The sequence below is a fragment of the Propithecus coquereli genome, unplaced genomic scaffold, assembly GCF_000956105.1.
Source record: "Propithecus coquereli isolate 6110/MARCELLA unplaced genomic scaffold, Pcoq_1.0 Scaffold706, whole genome shotgun sequence".
In the NCBI taxonomy this organism is placed as follows: Eukaryota; Metazoa; Chordata; class Mammalia; order Primates; family Indriidae; genus Propithecus; species Propithecus coquereli.
Window position 1 is genome coordinate 511,541 of NW_012153130.1, and position 14,872 is coordinate 526,412.

General features: G+C 55.9%; 1 protein-coding gene across 1 annotated transcript in view; it reads right to left on the reverse strand.

Moving 5' to 3' along the window:
• The window catches only part of DNAH17 (dynein, axonemal, heavy chain 17), a 118,607-nt gene extending 107,881 nt beyond the window's left edge, over positions 1–10,726 (reverse strand). The window contains exons 1-10 of the mRNA XM_012661317.1: positions 10,490–10,726; positions 9,182–9,375; positions 8,073–8,265; positions 7,797–7,896; positions 7,481–7,566; positions 7,152–7,277; positions 6,278–6,430; positions 6,060–6,146; positions 3,884–4,051; positions 3,557–3,673 (exon numbers count right to left, since the gene is read on the reverse strand). Of these exons, the coding sequence (XP_012516771.1) occupies positions 3,557–3,673; positions 3,884–4,051; positions 6,060–6,146; positions 6,278–6,430; positions 7,152–7,277; positions 7,481–7,566; positions 7,797–7,896; positions 8,073–8,265; positions 9,182–9,375; positions 10,490–10,726 (1,461 nt within the window). The remainder of the gene's footprint in view (positions 1–3,556; positions 3,674–3,883; positions 4,052–6,059; positions 6,147–6,277; positions 6,431–7,151; positions 7,278–7,480; positions 7,567–7,796; positions 7,897–8,072; positions 8,266–9,181; positions 9,376–10,489) is intronic.
• Positions 10,727–14,872: the final 4,146 nt, after the last annotated feature.

The window sequence follows — 14,872 nt, forward strand, 5'->3', positions numbered from 1 at the left end:
GAGCTTCAAATTCCTATGTATTTGCATTTTTTAAAAGAATGTTTAAGAGGCAAAGGAACATCCTGGCATTTACATGGGAGAGGTCTTTGTGCTGGGGGTGGAGAGACGCCAGCCCTGACATCCTGCAGAAAGATGACACCACCTGGGCTGCCCAGGCCAACCCAATTGCTTCACAGTCCCGGGAGCCCCTCCAGCCACAGTGGCTCAGAAGGGGGGCCTTGGAAGCAGTCAGACTCGGGGCTTGTCTGGGGTTCTTGTTCCCCTACTTACTGGCTAGCTGTGCAACCTTGAGTAAGTTTCTTGACCTATCTGGGCCGGTAAAATAGGGTGGATAATGTAGTTAAGGAGCTTAGCAAAGAGCCTGGCTGTTGTGAGAATTAAATGAGATAATATACTACCTAGCAAAGTGCCTGGGACCAGAGATCCTCTAGTAATTATTGGGCTTCTCCTGTGGGCATCGCGCTCTCCGCGGCAACCCAGAGGTTACAAAGTGAAGGGAAGACATAGCTCTGAGCCTCATAGTTGACAAACAGGCATAACACCAAGAAGAGAAATAAAAATAAGCTATTCAGGCCTATACTTATATTTATTCACTTAAATCCTCGATACCTGTTCTCCACATAAGCTGAAGCCACACACTCTAAACGCTGCAGTGATTCTGCCACCGACTATTGGTAGGGGCCAGGCAGGTCCCAATTAACGCATGGAAAGGGCTGGGCTGGGACAATAGGGAGTGGTGGGGACGGGGGCAAACTGGACCACTCACGGTTGGTGTGGGGACCCACTCAGACTCCCGCGTTGGTGCCAAGATTATTTTAAACGAAGCACATCTGAGACTCAACAGAGGCAGAGCGAAGCCGCGGCCAGACCCCCTCAGGGGAGTTTCATCGCCAGGAGTGAGAGGGGCCGCTGGTGCCTGCATAAACCAACATCGCCACAAACCGTCCTGTCTGCACTTTGTTCTCCTAAAAGTCCACTTGCCTTTCCTTCATAACAGGCCACTCATTTTTCCACAGAAGCCCTTTCTCCCCCTTCCTTTCCCCTGCTAATCTGGCAATGAACCCCAATCTCTAGCTGCTCAGAGAGCCGCTTCTTTTGTGTGAACCATATGCGTGTACACACGTTGCCAGATTAACAGGAGAAAGGACAGACTTGTGCAGCCCCCATCACCGGGCCCAGGATGGCAGAGGCACCGTCTTCCTCCCCATGCTCTGCCTGCCGGGACAGCAGCGGCTCCGCTCCAGCGCGGGCCGCCACGAGGGACCGTGTGCCCAGGACGGCCGGATCTGCTTTGCCAAGAGAAGGTGGAAACCCCCACTTTGATGTGAAACTTTCTCAAGTTTTAAATGTTGGCGAGATTTTCAAAAATTTCAACGTGTTTTGAAAAAGTGATACAAGACTTGGCAAATCTACAGAGACAGGAAGGTCACCGATCACCTCGAGGTGGGCAGGAAACGGGGGGCTGGGAACAGGGGAACGTTCTACAGTGGACTGTGGAGGGTCGCGTGAACCTACATGTACCAAACCCGCCTAACGGTCCAGTTCAAACGGTGACTGCACGCGGGAGGATTGCAGCTCCAAAGCACGGGGGAGCCGGGGCAGCCGCCAGCCGGCCCTGGGCAGCCTGGGCCGCGAGTCTGCGCCGCGGACGTGTTGGCACAAACGCCCAGGCCCTGAGTTACCCGATGAGACTATGACTACAATCGTTCAAAACATGCGAAAATCCAAGAACCAGCATGTCTACTCAACCAGTGACGGCCTCACGTCACCTGCGTGCAGGCTCCCCGAACACATACCGGGCACACACAGATGGTCCCCGGGATTGGAACCCGAGGCCAGAAATAAAGGGTGGGTGGGGCGGGGCGGCCAGAAATCCCAGAGGTCAGTTGTCTGTGGGTGGGACACGCGGGGGTCGTGTGGAATGACCCCCGGCCTGGACGGGCTCTCCGTCCACGTGGATTAGGAGGTGGAAAGGGTTCGTCTCCCCTTTAGAAAACACGGGCTTTGTGAGACGGCGGCAGCAGATGTGAATCGGGGTAAAAAAAAAAAAAAAAAAAGAGCCATCTGGCGAGGCCCTGGCAAGAGCTTCTCTGTGACGCTGCTGGCTCACATGCACACTCACGCACACGCACATGCACACTCACACACCTGCTCGTGCTCACGCTCACACATACGCCCACACTCATGCTCACACGCACGCTCACACACTCACACTCACGCTTGCACTCACATTCGCATGCATGCTCACACTCACTTGTGCTCTGCCTCATGCCCGTGTTCTCTCGGGGAGGATAGTGGAGGAACGGGGTGCAGGGGGAGCCCTGTGCTGGGAAGAGGGTTGAGCTCAATCACTCTTAAGTTCCATCTGAATGAAAGATCATAAGAAAATCTGAATGTGGTGGCGGAATTTTAAATAACCACTCCTAAGCAAGAAGTTCAGACCAGATAGAGAAGGGAGCCTTTCTCAAGGGCACCTCTAAATTGCAGAATGGTTTGTGGTCCCATGCCCAAGGACTTCTTAAAATCAGTGATGGAATTATCAGCTAGAAAATATAAAAGGGTCATGTGTAAAACGCTTCTGAAGATTCGAGCTGGAATAAAAAAGTGAGTAAGCAACAAGGGGTTATTGAGAAATGCCAGCGATGCGTGGAAAAAGAACCCCATAGAACTTTTAGAAATGATAAGCTCAATGGATGGGTTACACGGCCAACTAGACACAGCAAAAGAGAGAATTATCCAACTGGAAATTAGAGCTGAAGAGATTACTCAGAATTCACGGAGCAGAGACTGGGGAGATGGGAACCATGAGACTAAGAGACACGGAGGACGGACTGAGAAGGTGGGTCTGCGGTGCTGCCGGCCAGATCCAATGGAAATCCTAGAAGGAAAGAACAGAGACAACCGGAGAGAGAAAGAGAGAATGGCTGAACAATTCCCAGGGTAGCTGAAAGTCAATAATGCACGGATACAGAAAGCACGGCCTCATCTCATGCGGGATGAATACCTACACGCCTCCTAATGGGTACGAGCTGGGACAGAGGCTCAGAGTTACGACAGAGACCAGAACAACAGCGATGTGAGCACCGGTTTACATCACTGGCTGACATCACTGTCTGAGCCGCCTAGTCTGTGGCGATCTGTCATAAGATACTGTAAATTCGGCTCAGCGGGTCGGAACGTGTACGCGTTTTATTTTCATGGCAACTTTGTCTCTCTGTAACTTTTGCTCCTTCTAAGCAGTGGGAAATTGAATCAAATGAGAATAAGCAGACACCTTTCTTCCTAGTGAGCACGAGGACCAGTCAAGTAACTAAAGCAATTGTCACCACAATCACGTTCTCCTCTTCCTCTAAGCTGTGGCAATAAAAGCCATCAGACGCTACTCCAGGTGCTCGCTGTGATGGCACCGAGGCAGGGAAGGCCCTGTCCTCTCCAGGCCACTCCTCGCCTCTTAGGAAAGACGTCTGATGAGATGGCCTCGAGGGTCCCGCTCGGCACGAACCCGGCGCTGCCGTGATGAGCTCGAAGCCAGCCCGGGTCCCCGGCGTGCACTTACCTTTGCAGAGGACTCGATGGAGCTGCAGTCATCAAACGCTTGGCCAAATATGGTGGCCAGCCTCCTGTCCAGATCTTGAATTTTGGTCTCAAAATCAGCATAATCGGAGTCAAAACTCTAAAAGTAAATGAAAACGTCAACCTTGTCGTCGGCATACAAAGCAGGTCAAGCGCGCTCTCTGCGGCCACGTCTCGGCGGAACGTGCTTCCTGCCCTGGGGACTGCTCTGCGTGCAGCTGTCAGAGCACAGGGACTGCCCGTCACAGGCTTCCTCCGTGTGTCTCCCTGCTCCTGGGGCATGTGTCCGCCGGCCCGTGCCGGGACTTACCGAGTCTCCAGGATCCAAGGGATCATATTTGCACTCGGCAAAAACCTTCACCAGCTCGAAGACCTCCTCGTAGATCTGCGTCACCAGGTTCCCCAGGATGTTGCCCTTCACTCCCCCCAGCTCGATCTTCTCCAGCTTCAAAAACTCGATCGCTGTTTTATAAAGATCCTAGTCGACGGAACAAGTAATACACTTAGTCAATTCTTTTCTTTTTGAGACAGGGTCGCATCTGTCGCCCAGGCTGGAGCGCAGGGGGATCAGCACAGCTCACTGCAACCTTGCACCCCTGGGCTCAAGCGATCCTCCCGCCTCAGCCTCCTGAGCAGCTGGGACTACAGGCGTGCACCACTGCACCCAGCTCCTTTTTCTATTTTTTGTAGAGACGGGGTCTTGTTATGTTGCCCATGCTGGTCTCAAACTCCTGGCCTCAAGCGATCCTCCCGCCTTGGCCTCCCTAAGTGCTGGGATTTCAGGCGTGAGCCACTGTGCCCGGCCCTTATCTTTGTAACCAAACTCAAGGATCCAGTTATAAAATGAGCTCTGACCCCAGCCAAGAGGAGCCGGGAGCAAAGTACCCCTAGGAGACGTGACCGTGGGAGGATACACCCTCCATCTGTGTTGATGCTCTTTAAACGGGTGTTCCGTCCCCTGGGGTTCCACGCATGAGCTCTGACTTACAGACGAGGAGGGTCTGGCGAGGAGAAGGCTGGGGCCGCCCGACCCTGCACCGGCCGAGAGGCATCTCCCGACGCGTCGTGCTGTACAGGGCTCCCCGTTTCCCCAGCAGGGAGCAGTGGGAGAGGTGCTGGGAGGTTCCTGACGCTCTCCCTAAGCTTTACCCCCTCTGCCTCCTGGAAGATCACCCCACACCACGAGCCCCCTGCAGGTGCCAGGACGCCTGGCTGATCCCACGTGTGCAAGTTCTATTTCCTCCAGGCGAGGCTCGCGCGACTTCCGCTTTCCCTGCGGGAAGCTCGTCTGTGCCGCCCGTTTGCTTTCGCTCCCAATCGGGCTCCTCCCGGTGGTGGATTCTGTGTGCGGTTCTTGTTTCCCAAACAGGATCTCCCAGACCGCCCGAGACAAGGGGCTTGTGCTGCTTCTGCGTCCCTCCATGTGCCAAGCACAGCGCCAGGTGGCGTTTGGAACTGAAGATGCTCCTATGGGGCTGGCGTCACTCCCTAAGCAGAGACTGAGGCCGGGGCGGGGTCTGGCCGTCCCAAGCCATGAGACCACAGCAAACCCAAGGAAAGCACAGGCATGGCGTGTCGGGAGCTCTCGGACCCTTCTGCCCAACGAGCGGACAAGGTCAGCCAAGCTGGCAGAGCCGGCACAGCCCGCTTGGCAGGAGTGGACAGTGAAGCCATTTTTCCCCTTCAAAGTCTCCCCTTGCCCAGGAACTTCATCCTGACTCAGAATCTATAATGTAGGAACCGACGGCGACTTGGCCAGAAACTCAACTGTGACCCTCCGAGTCCTCAGTCTGGGAGATTTCAGGCGTGAATACAGACTCTGCGATGGAAATTTCGGAGTCCTGAGTGGGCCTCCCTCCTCTGCCTCCCAGAAGATACAGGTGAGGACCAGACGGGGCCTTTCCCGAGCCACGGCGAACAGCGTCCATCCTAAAATCAGCGCTCAGCGGCCCCAGGATGACCCCCCCCTTTTCATGATGTGAGTTATATGTGCACAAAGTTAAAAAAGTCACATCCTACCACACGCAGAAGAAACAAAAAGCAAAACTATCTCGCCTGCCCTCTCACTTCTCCCCAGAGAAAACCATCTGGAACCATCTTTAAGTTTTAAGTTGCCAAATGTCGCTCTGTGTATCCACGTGGCGCTCATACAGGGGTCTTCCAAGTCTTCGTTGGTGATAATTGAGTCCTACTAAGTAGCTCTGCCCTTGGCCCCCAGGCTTCAACTCATCGTTAACCTGCTGGCTACAGAAGGCACGGGATGGGGGCAAGTAATCAAAGTGGGTCACTTTCGTTCTGAGCTGACAGCTCCGGCTGGGAGGCGGCTGCCCCGAGGACACAGCGTCCTGTAACACCGGACGTCTGCGCCAGACTCCACTCTCCCCGCGTGCAGACGGTTCTGACGGGGATGAGGATGGCAGATGCAACACCCTAAGCGGGAGCAGGCTGGGGAGTGCACGTGAAGAGGAACCAGATTTTGCTTTTACCTCGATGGTCTGGATGCGGTGGAAGAAGGAGTTCATTCTGGAAAATGCCAGGGATGAAGGGAATTCCCAGGGCACGGGCTCCTTGTCCTTTTAGGGGAGAGAGAGGAGAGAGAAAAGGCCATGTTTGCGTCAAATACTCCCACTTATTAAAATGTTGGGGACAACATAAACTTGGCCCTGTTTTCGCTGTGACTTTTGCTCTGCGGGTCAGGACGCACCTTGAAGAACAGCTTCATGTTGGTGCAGCAGAAGTCGTAGGCGCGGTGCAGCTCCCTGAGCACGGTCACCGACAGGGAGATGCCCAGCAGGACCTCCTCGATCTCACCCTGCAGGCCCTTCAGCACCTCCTCTGGGCTCAGGAAGGTTCGAGTCTGGCAAAAGGGCAGACAGACACCCCCAAGCTCCCACAAGCCATTGCGGGTGATGACAGGCGCACCGTCTGTAGGCCGTCGGCCTGACGCACAACCATCCACTGTGGGGCCCTGTGACCTGTTCTTCTGACACATCAACTGTCCTTGGGCACGTGGCCCCATCTATCTGCCAACTGCTGGGATGTTTTTGGGGGGGCCTGAGCTGCAACCCTTTCTTGCGCCCCGTCCCATGCCAAGGCTGCAGCAGATGCGGATTTGGATCACAGGTGATCGGGAGCCCTCCAGAGACAGGGGACCCACAGTGCCCTCTGGTCCTGCAGACGGGGCCACAAGCAAGACTTTAACACACTTAGGTAGCCTGCTGGTGGCCGGCTAACGGGTGCGTGTGAGGGGGAAGCAGCCAAGGACGTCTCTGCAGAGGGAGATGGGGCGGTGAGGGGCAGGGCCGGGTAAACCCCACAAAGCTCCCGGCTGCATCTTGGGGCACTGGGTCTCTTGGCGCAGAGTCTCCTGCTCTGTCCCCTCTTCCCTTTCTCCTCCCTCCCCGTGTGGGGCACGGTGGGCGCTGCCCAGGTCCTAGGAAAACTCTAAGTCGTCACCAGGAGACCTCGACCCCAGCTCGGTGCCGGACAACACCTGTGCTGACACCGCGGGGGGGACGCGGGCAGCGGAAACAACGGGAAGGGGCGAGGACCCAGCGGGGCGGGCTGGGGAGGGCTACCATCTCGATGATCTGGTTGCAGAACTCCTGCAGGATGACGATGATCCTGGAGGGCGTGTTGTAGTGCTCCGAGGTGGCCCAGATGAAGCCGATGGTGTCCAGCACCTTGGCGATGAAGGTGGGGAGCTGGGGAGAGACGGGCCGGGCGCCTCGTCATGACGTCTCAGCCCTCCCCTTCCCACGGCTCTGGCGGGGCCTCCAGGAGAGGGTCCCCCGGGGAGGGGAGAGGCGACGTGGCCTGATGACAGCCAGGAAGCCCACAGCCCTCTGCACCCTCGAGACATGAGACCCCCCCTCCCCCCGCCAGAGAGTGACCTTTCCCCACGTACCTGCGTGAAGTCGGCCTGCTCCATCTCCTCCAACAGCACCTGCAGGGGCTTCAAATAGAGCACGACGTCCTCCACCTCCTTCAGCCCTGCACGTGGCAAGCACAGGGCTCGTCAGCACACGAGCGGCATGCTGGCGGAAAAGGTGCCACGCGGCTCTGCGCACATCTAGACCTGCTCCTTCCAGGGACAGGACCATTCTCAGGAGACAGGGGTGCCAGGGAAGCCGCTCACAGGGAAGGCGAACACCTGCCGCCCCCACCCCTGCCAGGAGGCACCGACAGCTCCCCGGGGACATGCGCAGGTGACACAAGCTCACCCTCAGTGACGTTCGTGTACACGTTCTGCAGGGCTGGCCAGTAGCAGCTTTTGGCTTTTTCCAGGATCTCGACTATCTTGTTCACTTTGGGTCTGTTTAGCTAGGAGGAGAGAAGGTCTGCCTTTCGCTGGGCTCGTGGACCCTCACACCAGGCCAGCCCGACCTCGCGGCTGGCCGCGGCTGAGGCATCTACACAGTGCTCCCGGGTGCGCAGCGCCACGAGGCCGAGCCCGGGATGCGGCTGCGGCTGGGCGAGCGGCGGGGAAGAGACCCCACCTGCTCGTGGATGCACTTGAGGTTCGTCAGCCGGGCGTCCCAGAACTCGAACTCGACTCGGGGCAGCGGGTGCAGCCCGTCCAGCAAGGCCTGGGCCGAGTCCTTGCTTAGCACGTCCCGGATCTGGTGGGACCAGTCGATGATGACGGTCTCGATGGAGTGCAGGAGAGAGTTGTCCAGCGAGGAGGGGAGCCTGCCGAGAAGAGGGTGGGGCAGCTGCTCTCGTGGCCACTCGGCCGCGGGTTCCACCCAGTGCTGCCCCCGCCGGAGGCAACCGTCCCTCCCCCGACAGGCCCCAAACCACCGGCAGCGGCACGAGGTCTGGGCTAATGTCCTTGGTGCCTCCTGGCCACCGAGGGAGGCTGAGCAATTTCCCAAGCCTCCAGCTGGGAAGAGACCCAGAGCAGAGACAGGTGTGGTCAGAGATGCCAGGGCCTGGAGGCTGCGCCTCCGCAGAAGAGGAAGAGGAAGGACCCCGGAAAAAGCCCCATTCAGGACGGCTCCTCCGGGCAGTTCTCATGGTGCTGGGGCGGAGTGGGCTGTCGGCAGAGGGCCCGCCTACGTGGGCCCCCAGGAGCAGTCGCCCCCAGATGTGAGTGTAGGGGATCTTTCAAGAGTCTCACACCCAAGGGCGGTTGCCAGTGGTGGCACGGCAGGCGCAAAGGGACATCTCGGGGTCTCCCGGGGTTCCCAGGGCCTCTGAGACGCCACAGCCTCTGTGTAGACACGCACCTGCCAGCTGGAGGTCCCCTCCACCCCTGCTCACGGCCCCTCAGCACCCACACCTTAAAGCTGAGTGTCCTGTGTCCTGGCCACGTCCACAGCGTGACACCTTTTACGTGCCGTGTGGCGACAGGGCCGTATGCAGGCGGGATCAGGGGAGGGGCCCTCGAGGGCCAGAGCTGGGATACCGTGGACACCGGCGCCTGCTCCTTTCCCGCCCTGGTACCATCCACCTCGGACCTGGCACCGTCTAGGCACCGCCCTGCCCTTTTGTGCTTCGTTAGCTTTAAAGCACGAAGGCGGTTTGCAGCGGAACAGCTCGTCGGTTGTGGCGGGGCGGGCCGGGCCCCTGTCCCCCACCCCCACATCCTGCAGCCGGCGCCCACCTCTCCATGGACTCCAGCGTGCCGTCCAGGCTGCCCAGGTGCTCGGGGATGGGCAGCAGGGTTTTCCCCTTGATCTTGCCGCCCGTCACAAACATCTCGTTCTTCAGCCTGTGGACTTGCTTCACGATGTCTTCTGACACCACCCGGGGCCATCCCTCCAGGTTCTCGCTCTGGTTTAGCAGAGAGTAGAGGACCTAGAAGGAGACACGCCTGTAGCTCTGCCCGGGCCTCACCTGCTCGGCGGCCCGAGGACCCAAGTCCCCGGGGAAATTTGGAAGACCCTGGTGTCTGGAATCCTGGGAAAACCAGTCCTTCTACTCAGTCAAAGTGTTTAGAGCAACAATGACAGCCCAGCTCCCAGGTCTTTGTAGTGGCAGAGCCACCTCCAAGAAGGGGGACCCCGACACTTGCAACCACAGCACCCACGCCCTGCTGCCGTGACGGGTTAGACCGTGTTCTCGCAGACCCCGTGCTCGGTCCTAAGCCCCAGCAGCTGAGAATGCGACTGCATTTGAAAACAGGGTCTTCAAAGAGGTGATTAAGTTAAAACGAGGTCACTGTGCTGGGCCCTAATCCAACATGACTGTGTCTTTGCAAGGAGAGGAGATCAGGACACAGACACACACAGAAGGATAACCACGTGAGGTCACAGGGAAGAGACAGCCATCTACGAGCCAAGGAGAAAACCAACCAAATCACCCCAGCCGACACCTCCACCGTGGACTCCGGCCTCCAGAACTGCGAGGACATAAACATCTGTCGCACGGTGGGGACCAGGGTGCTACTCCGCCGACGAGGAGAGTAGTGGCTGGGAAGGCTGAGGACCTCTGACTTGAGAACTCTGACTCCCCAAAATGTGACACCCCCTCCCCATCGCACCCACTGAGAGTGACACTGGGGAGGAGGCAGGAGAGCGGAGGGATGCAGAAAATGGCACCCGTTTTCCCCTTTTTTAAACTCAAAGTCCCCAAGTTGGGGAAACCCATCTGCTAGTGCTCAGATAGCCCACACCTTCCGAGGCCGTGGGCGGCAACCGTAGGGCAGTTCTGAGGACGGGGCTTCTCAGACCTCAGCAGCACAGGCATCGCCTGGGGCCTTGTTAGAACGCAGGTCTGTCTCGGCAGGCCAGGGCGGGCGCGGCCTGAGCACCGGCATTGCCAACAGCTCCCAGGCGGTGCTGCCACTGCGGGCCCGCGGACCTCACTCCGAGCCGTAGGGCTCCAGGCCACTCACTGAGAGTCTGAGAAACGACGACGACTTCCCCTGGGCTCTAGACCCCCACTCCGGCCCCGGCCGGCCCGGACGCACCTCCTCCACCACCACGATCAGCTGGTCCACGGGCGCGGGGCTTATGTCCCCGTAGAGGAGACACGCCTTGTAGTTGGTCTTGCTCACGGCCTCGGGCTCTGTCTTGAGGAAGTAAACCCCTTTGGACTTGAGGGACTCCGGGAAGCCCAGGCAGGGCACGATCACGCCAGCGGGGCTAAGCGTCAGCACCAGCACCGAGACGTCCGGCTTCTCGAAGAATTCCGTGAGCAAGGCCATGTTCTCTTCCGCTCCAATCAGTTTGCTCCACTTGTCCGGCTTGAACTTGAGGATGAGGGAAGCAACTGCCTCCAGGTATTCTAGTCTGGCGTCCATGATCCTCGCCCTGGCTCTTTTCACGCCGCGGCCGTCTGTCGGTGAACAGAGACACAGATGCGAAACCTGGGCTTCTCTGTGTCCCGCCCGTCCCGGGAACCGTGTGAAATCTCTGCCACCGACGCCAGGAGAAAGGGCTCATTGTGACCATAAAGCTCTTAGCTGTGGACGGGTTGCGGGCGGGGAGGAGAAAGACGGTGTCCCTGCCCACTGTGGGGAGTCACACCAGTTGTGACCGCAAAGTTCATGGATGGGAAACACAGACATGGACGCGAGAGAGAAGAGAGAAAAGGAAGTGACTGTCGCTAGGTGGGGGAAGGGGGCGCAGGGGAAGAGACACGGCCCCCCTAGAACACATCAAAACACAGGGAAGGAAGCAGCCCAAAGCGCGGGGTGTGAGGTTCAACACGCTCTCCCTGTCTTCACCCCAGCTGGAGTGTACCCCAACTTTTGCCCTGCTCTGCCACGAGGCCCCCACCTAGGGCTCAAGCTGCAGACCCCCCGGTCATGAACCTCTCACGGCCCGCTAGGAGAACCCCAGCCCTGACCGCAAGAGCACAACGTGGCCTCGAGGTCTTCCTGAGAAGCTGGGATGGACAGCAGGGGACCAACTCCAGGCCTCAGTTGCCTGCCCAAAACCACGTCTCAGGGGCAGAATCACATCCCTACATGAGCCTGACTATGGCTCAGCAATAACAAAGTCTCCAGGACAGAGAAACAAGGACAACCTGACTTCTCGTGACTGCCTGCTAATTACTAATCACCCCGCAGCTGCTGCTGACAACAATCACTTTTTCTTCGTCCCCATAAAATCAGCGAGCCATGTGGCCTCGCTGCTGGCCACCCGGCCCCCCCACCGCCTCTTTCTTTGGACTGCCACCCATCTCCCTGCCCTCTTTCTTCCTCTTCTCTTTCCCCCTCTTCTCGTTCTCTCTCCTCTAAGAAGGATAAAATGAACTTTTTTACTTTGATATTTCTTTTTTCTTTTTTTTTTTTTTGAGACAGAGTCTGGCTCTGTTGCCCTGGCTAGAGTGAGTGCCGTGGCGTCAGCCTAGCTCACAGCAACCTCAAACTCCTGGGCTCAAGCCATCCTCCTGCCTCAGCCTCCCAAGTAGCTGGGACTACAGGCATGCGCCACCATGCCCAGCTAATTTTTTCTACATATATTTTTAGTTGTCCAGATAATTTCTTTCTATTTTTAGTAGAGACGGGGTCTCTTGTTCAGGCTGGTCCCAAACTCCTGACCTTGAGCGATCCCCCCGCCTCGGCCTCCCAGAGTGCTAGGATTACAGGCGTGAGCCACCGGGCCCGGCCTACTCTGATATTTCTTAATCTCCGTGTGAGAAATCTTCCTCCACCCTCGCCGTGGGCACCACTAGGCTTCCCACGCCGACACCGACCGGCTCCTAGTGAGGCGCAGAGCCACTTTGGCGGTGATGGGGGGAGCTGCTGTCGGCCAGGCCTGGGTCCCCACCTCTGTCTTCTGGAGGCCCCCCAACTTGTCCTCTGGCCCCCTAAATGGTTAAAGGCTGCTCACAGCTTACGGCGACTGGCTACTCCAGTCGAAAACACAGAACCGACGGGCAGCCCTCTCCCAAGCCAGGAAAGGAAATGGCTCCCTTCCCTTGAGGGGCTCCAACTGCCACAGAACTTCTGGAGGTCTCCTCAGGGCACCTGGGGCTTCCAGAACTTTCTCCTTGGGACCCCACTAACCAGTGTGCAAGTGAGTAGCCAACCCATGGTCCCCCACAGTGAAAGGCTCTTAGTGTAACAGGGAAGGGTCTGAAAAGAAAAAAAAAAAAAAAAGGCAAGAATGTTTTCTTTTTGAAGCTTCCCCCACTTTTTTTTTCTTTTTTTTTTTTGAGACAGAGTCTCACTCTGTCGCCCGGCTAGCTCACAGCAACCTCAAACTCCTGGGCTCAAGCGATCCTCCTCCCTCAGCCTCCCAAGTAGCTGGGACTACAGGCATGCGCCACTATGCCCGGCTAATTTTTTCTATATATTTTTAGTTGTCCAATTAATTTCTTTCCATTTTTTTTTTAGTAGAGACGGGGTCTCGCTCTTCCTCAGGCTGGTCCCGAACTCCTGAGCTCAAGCGATCCGCCCGCCTCGGCCTCCCAGAATGCTGGGATTACAGGTGTGAGCCACCGCGCCCGGCTGGACTCTTTTTTTTGAGGACTGAAGCCCACACCCCTGCCTCAGGCCCTGGTGAGGAGGAGCAGGGACAGGGCATCTTGTTCTCTTCCAGGTGGAGGCACTAGCCCCCAGGTGGGTGGCTGGCGGAGTCCACAGGCTTGGCTTTGACAGAGATGGGACGGTTAGAATAGTTAACTCAGTAATTGCCTGAAGCTGAGAACCCTTCCTTTAAAAGCTCTGTCTCTGCTTATGCTCAGGAAATTAGGATTTTAAGAGGAGAGGTCTACCATTCTTCCTCCTTTGCCAGCAAAGTAAACTCTCCTTCCTCATCCCCCAAACACTCGTCCTCATTCTTCTGATTTGGCCTCGTGGACAAGCACCGAATTTTCGGTAACATCAGTTTAAGATAATTTAATCTCAGTTGAACACTCTTTGCCTTTTAATCGGAACATGTAGTCCACTTCCGTTTCTGTAATTCCTGATATGTTGAATTTAAATCTATTGTCTTATTTTTCCCTATTTGTCTTGCCCGCTCAATCTTTCCTTTCCTTTCCTGCTGTCTTCTGGATTAAGTAATTTTTACGAATTCATACCCCCGTGCTGTGATTAGCTTGGCTATTACACTGAAGCAGCTCAGGAACTTTTACCCCAAAATATGACTCCTTGGAATAAAGTGTGTTTTGAATTAAAGGCCCCAGAGATCAACAGGCCTTGGCAGGGCCTCTCCCTCTGCACAAACCAGACGGACCCATCGAAACAGCAATCCCTCCCCCTCCCTGTTGTCTCACCATATTGCAGGAAAGAAGATGGAAAACACACAACCACACCTGGCCCAAATCATTTTAAATATAACACCTGTCTCAGGTTAGTTAATTTGCAAAGAATCATTTACAAGTCAGTCTTCCCCCCATCCCTTCATCCTCCCCAGCAGCCATTTACTGCCCCTAAACAGAGTTACCTGTACTCCTCGTCCCCACCCCCAAAAGGAGGAGATAAAAATTTCTGGACCTCATGGGGATATTGGGTAACGACTCCATGATTGTCCCCTGCACACGGAAAATAAAACCTCTTCCCCTGACTAATCTGCCGTAATTGTGAGTTGATCTTTCGGCAAACTTTCAGGGGAAAGGAAAAGCGTCCCCTCACCCCTAGACACATTCTCTGTGTCTCTCTCTGAGGTGCGTGGAGATTACGACACACCCGCTTGCTGCAGTGACGTGTTGCTTCTCTTCTTCCCGGGCACTGTGACCTATTTACTTCTTTTCCAAGTCACATGCCACTGCTGCCATGAATTTGAGTCCTAAAACCTTATCATGATTAGTAAGTTATTGTCACGGTTAAGCAGTTGGTAGGTGAGTGAATATTCATTAGATTCCCCCCATATTCACCATATTCATTTTCTTCCTGTATCTCTGAGCTTCCCCCTGGGATCACCTGCTTTCTGCCTCTCTCAGGATTTCCCCTCTGTCTTCTGGAACCCGGGATGCAGCGATGCGGAGGAAGGGGGAATTCTCCGTTCCCGAGGCACTCTCCCAGTACTCGGCCCTCCCCCAGGTCAGAGCAAGACAGCAAGTCCACTCACACTGCTTCTACTCTTCGTTGCCCTGCTGGAGTTTTTAGCCTCCAAAATGAGGCAAGAAAAAGAAAAGAAGAGGCATTGAAATTGGAAAGGAAGAGGTAAAACTACCTCTATTCACAATGATGTGATCTCGTATGTAGAAAAGCCTAAAAAAGTCCATAAAATAACTGGTAGGGCTAATAAAAGAGGTCAGCAAGTTTGCAGTATACAAGATTGACATGCGAAAATTAATTCTATTTCTATACACTAGCGATGAACCTGATGATGAAATTTAGAAAACAATTCCCATTACAATATCAAAATAACTTCATTTATAACATCAAAAAGAATAAAAT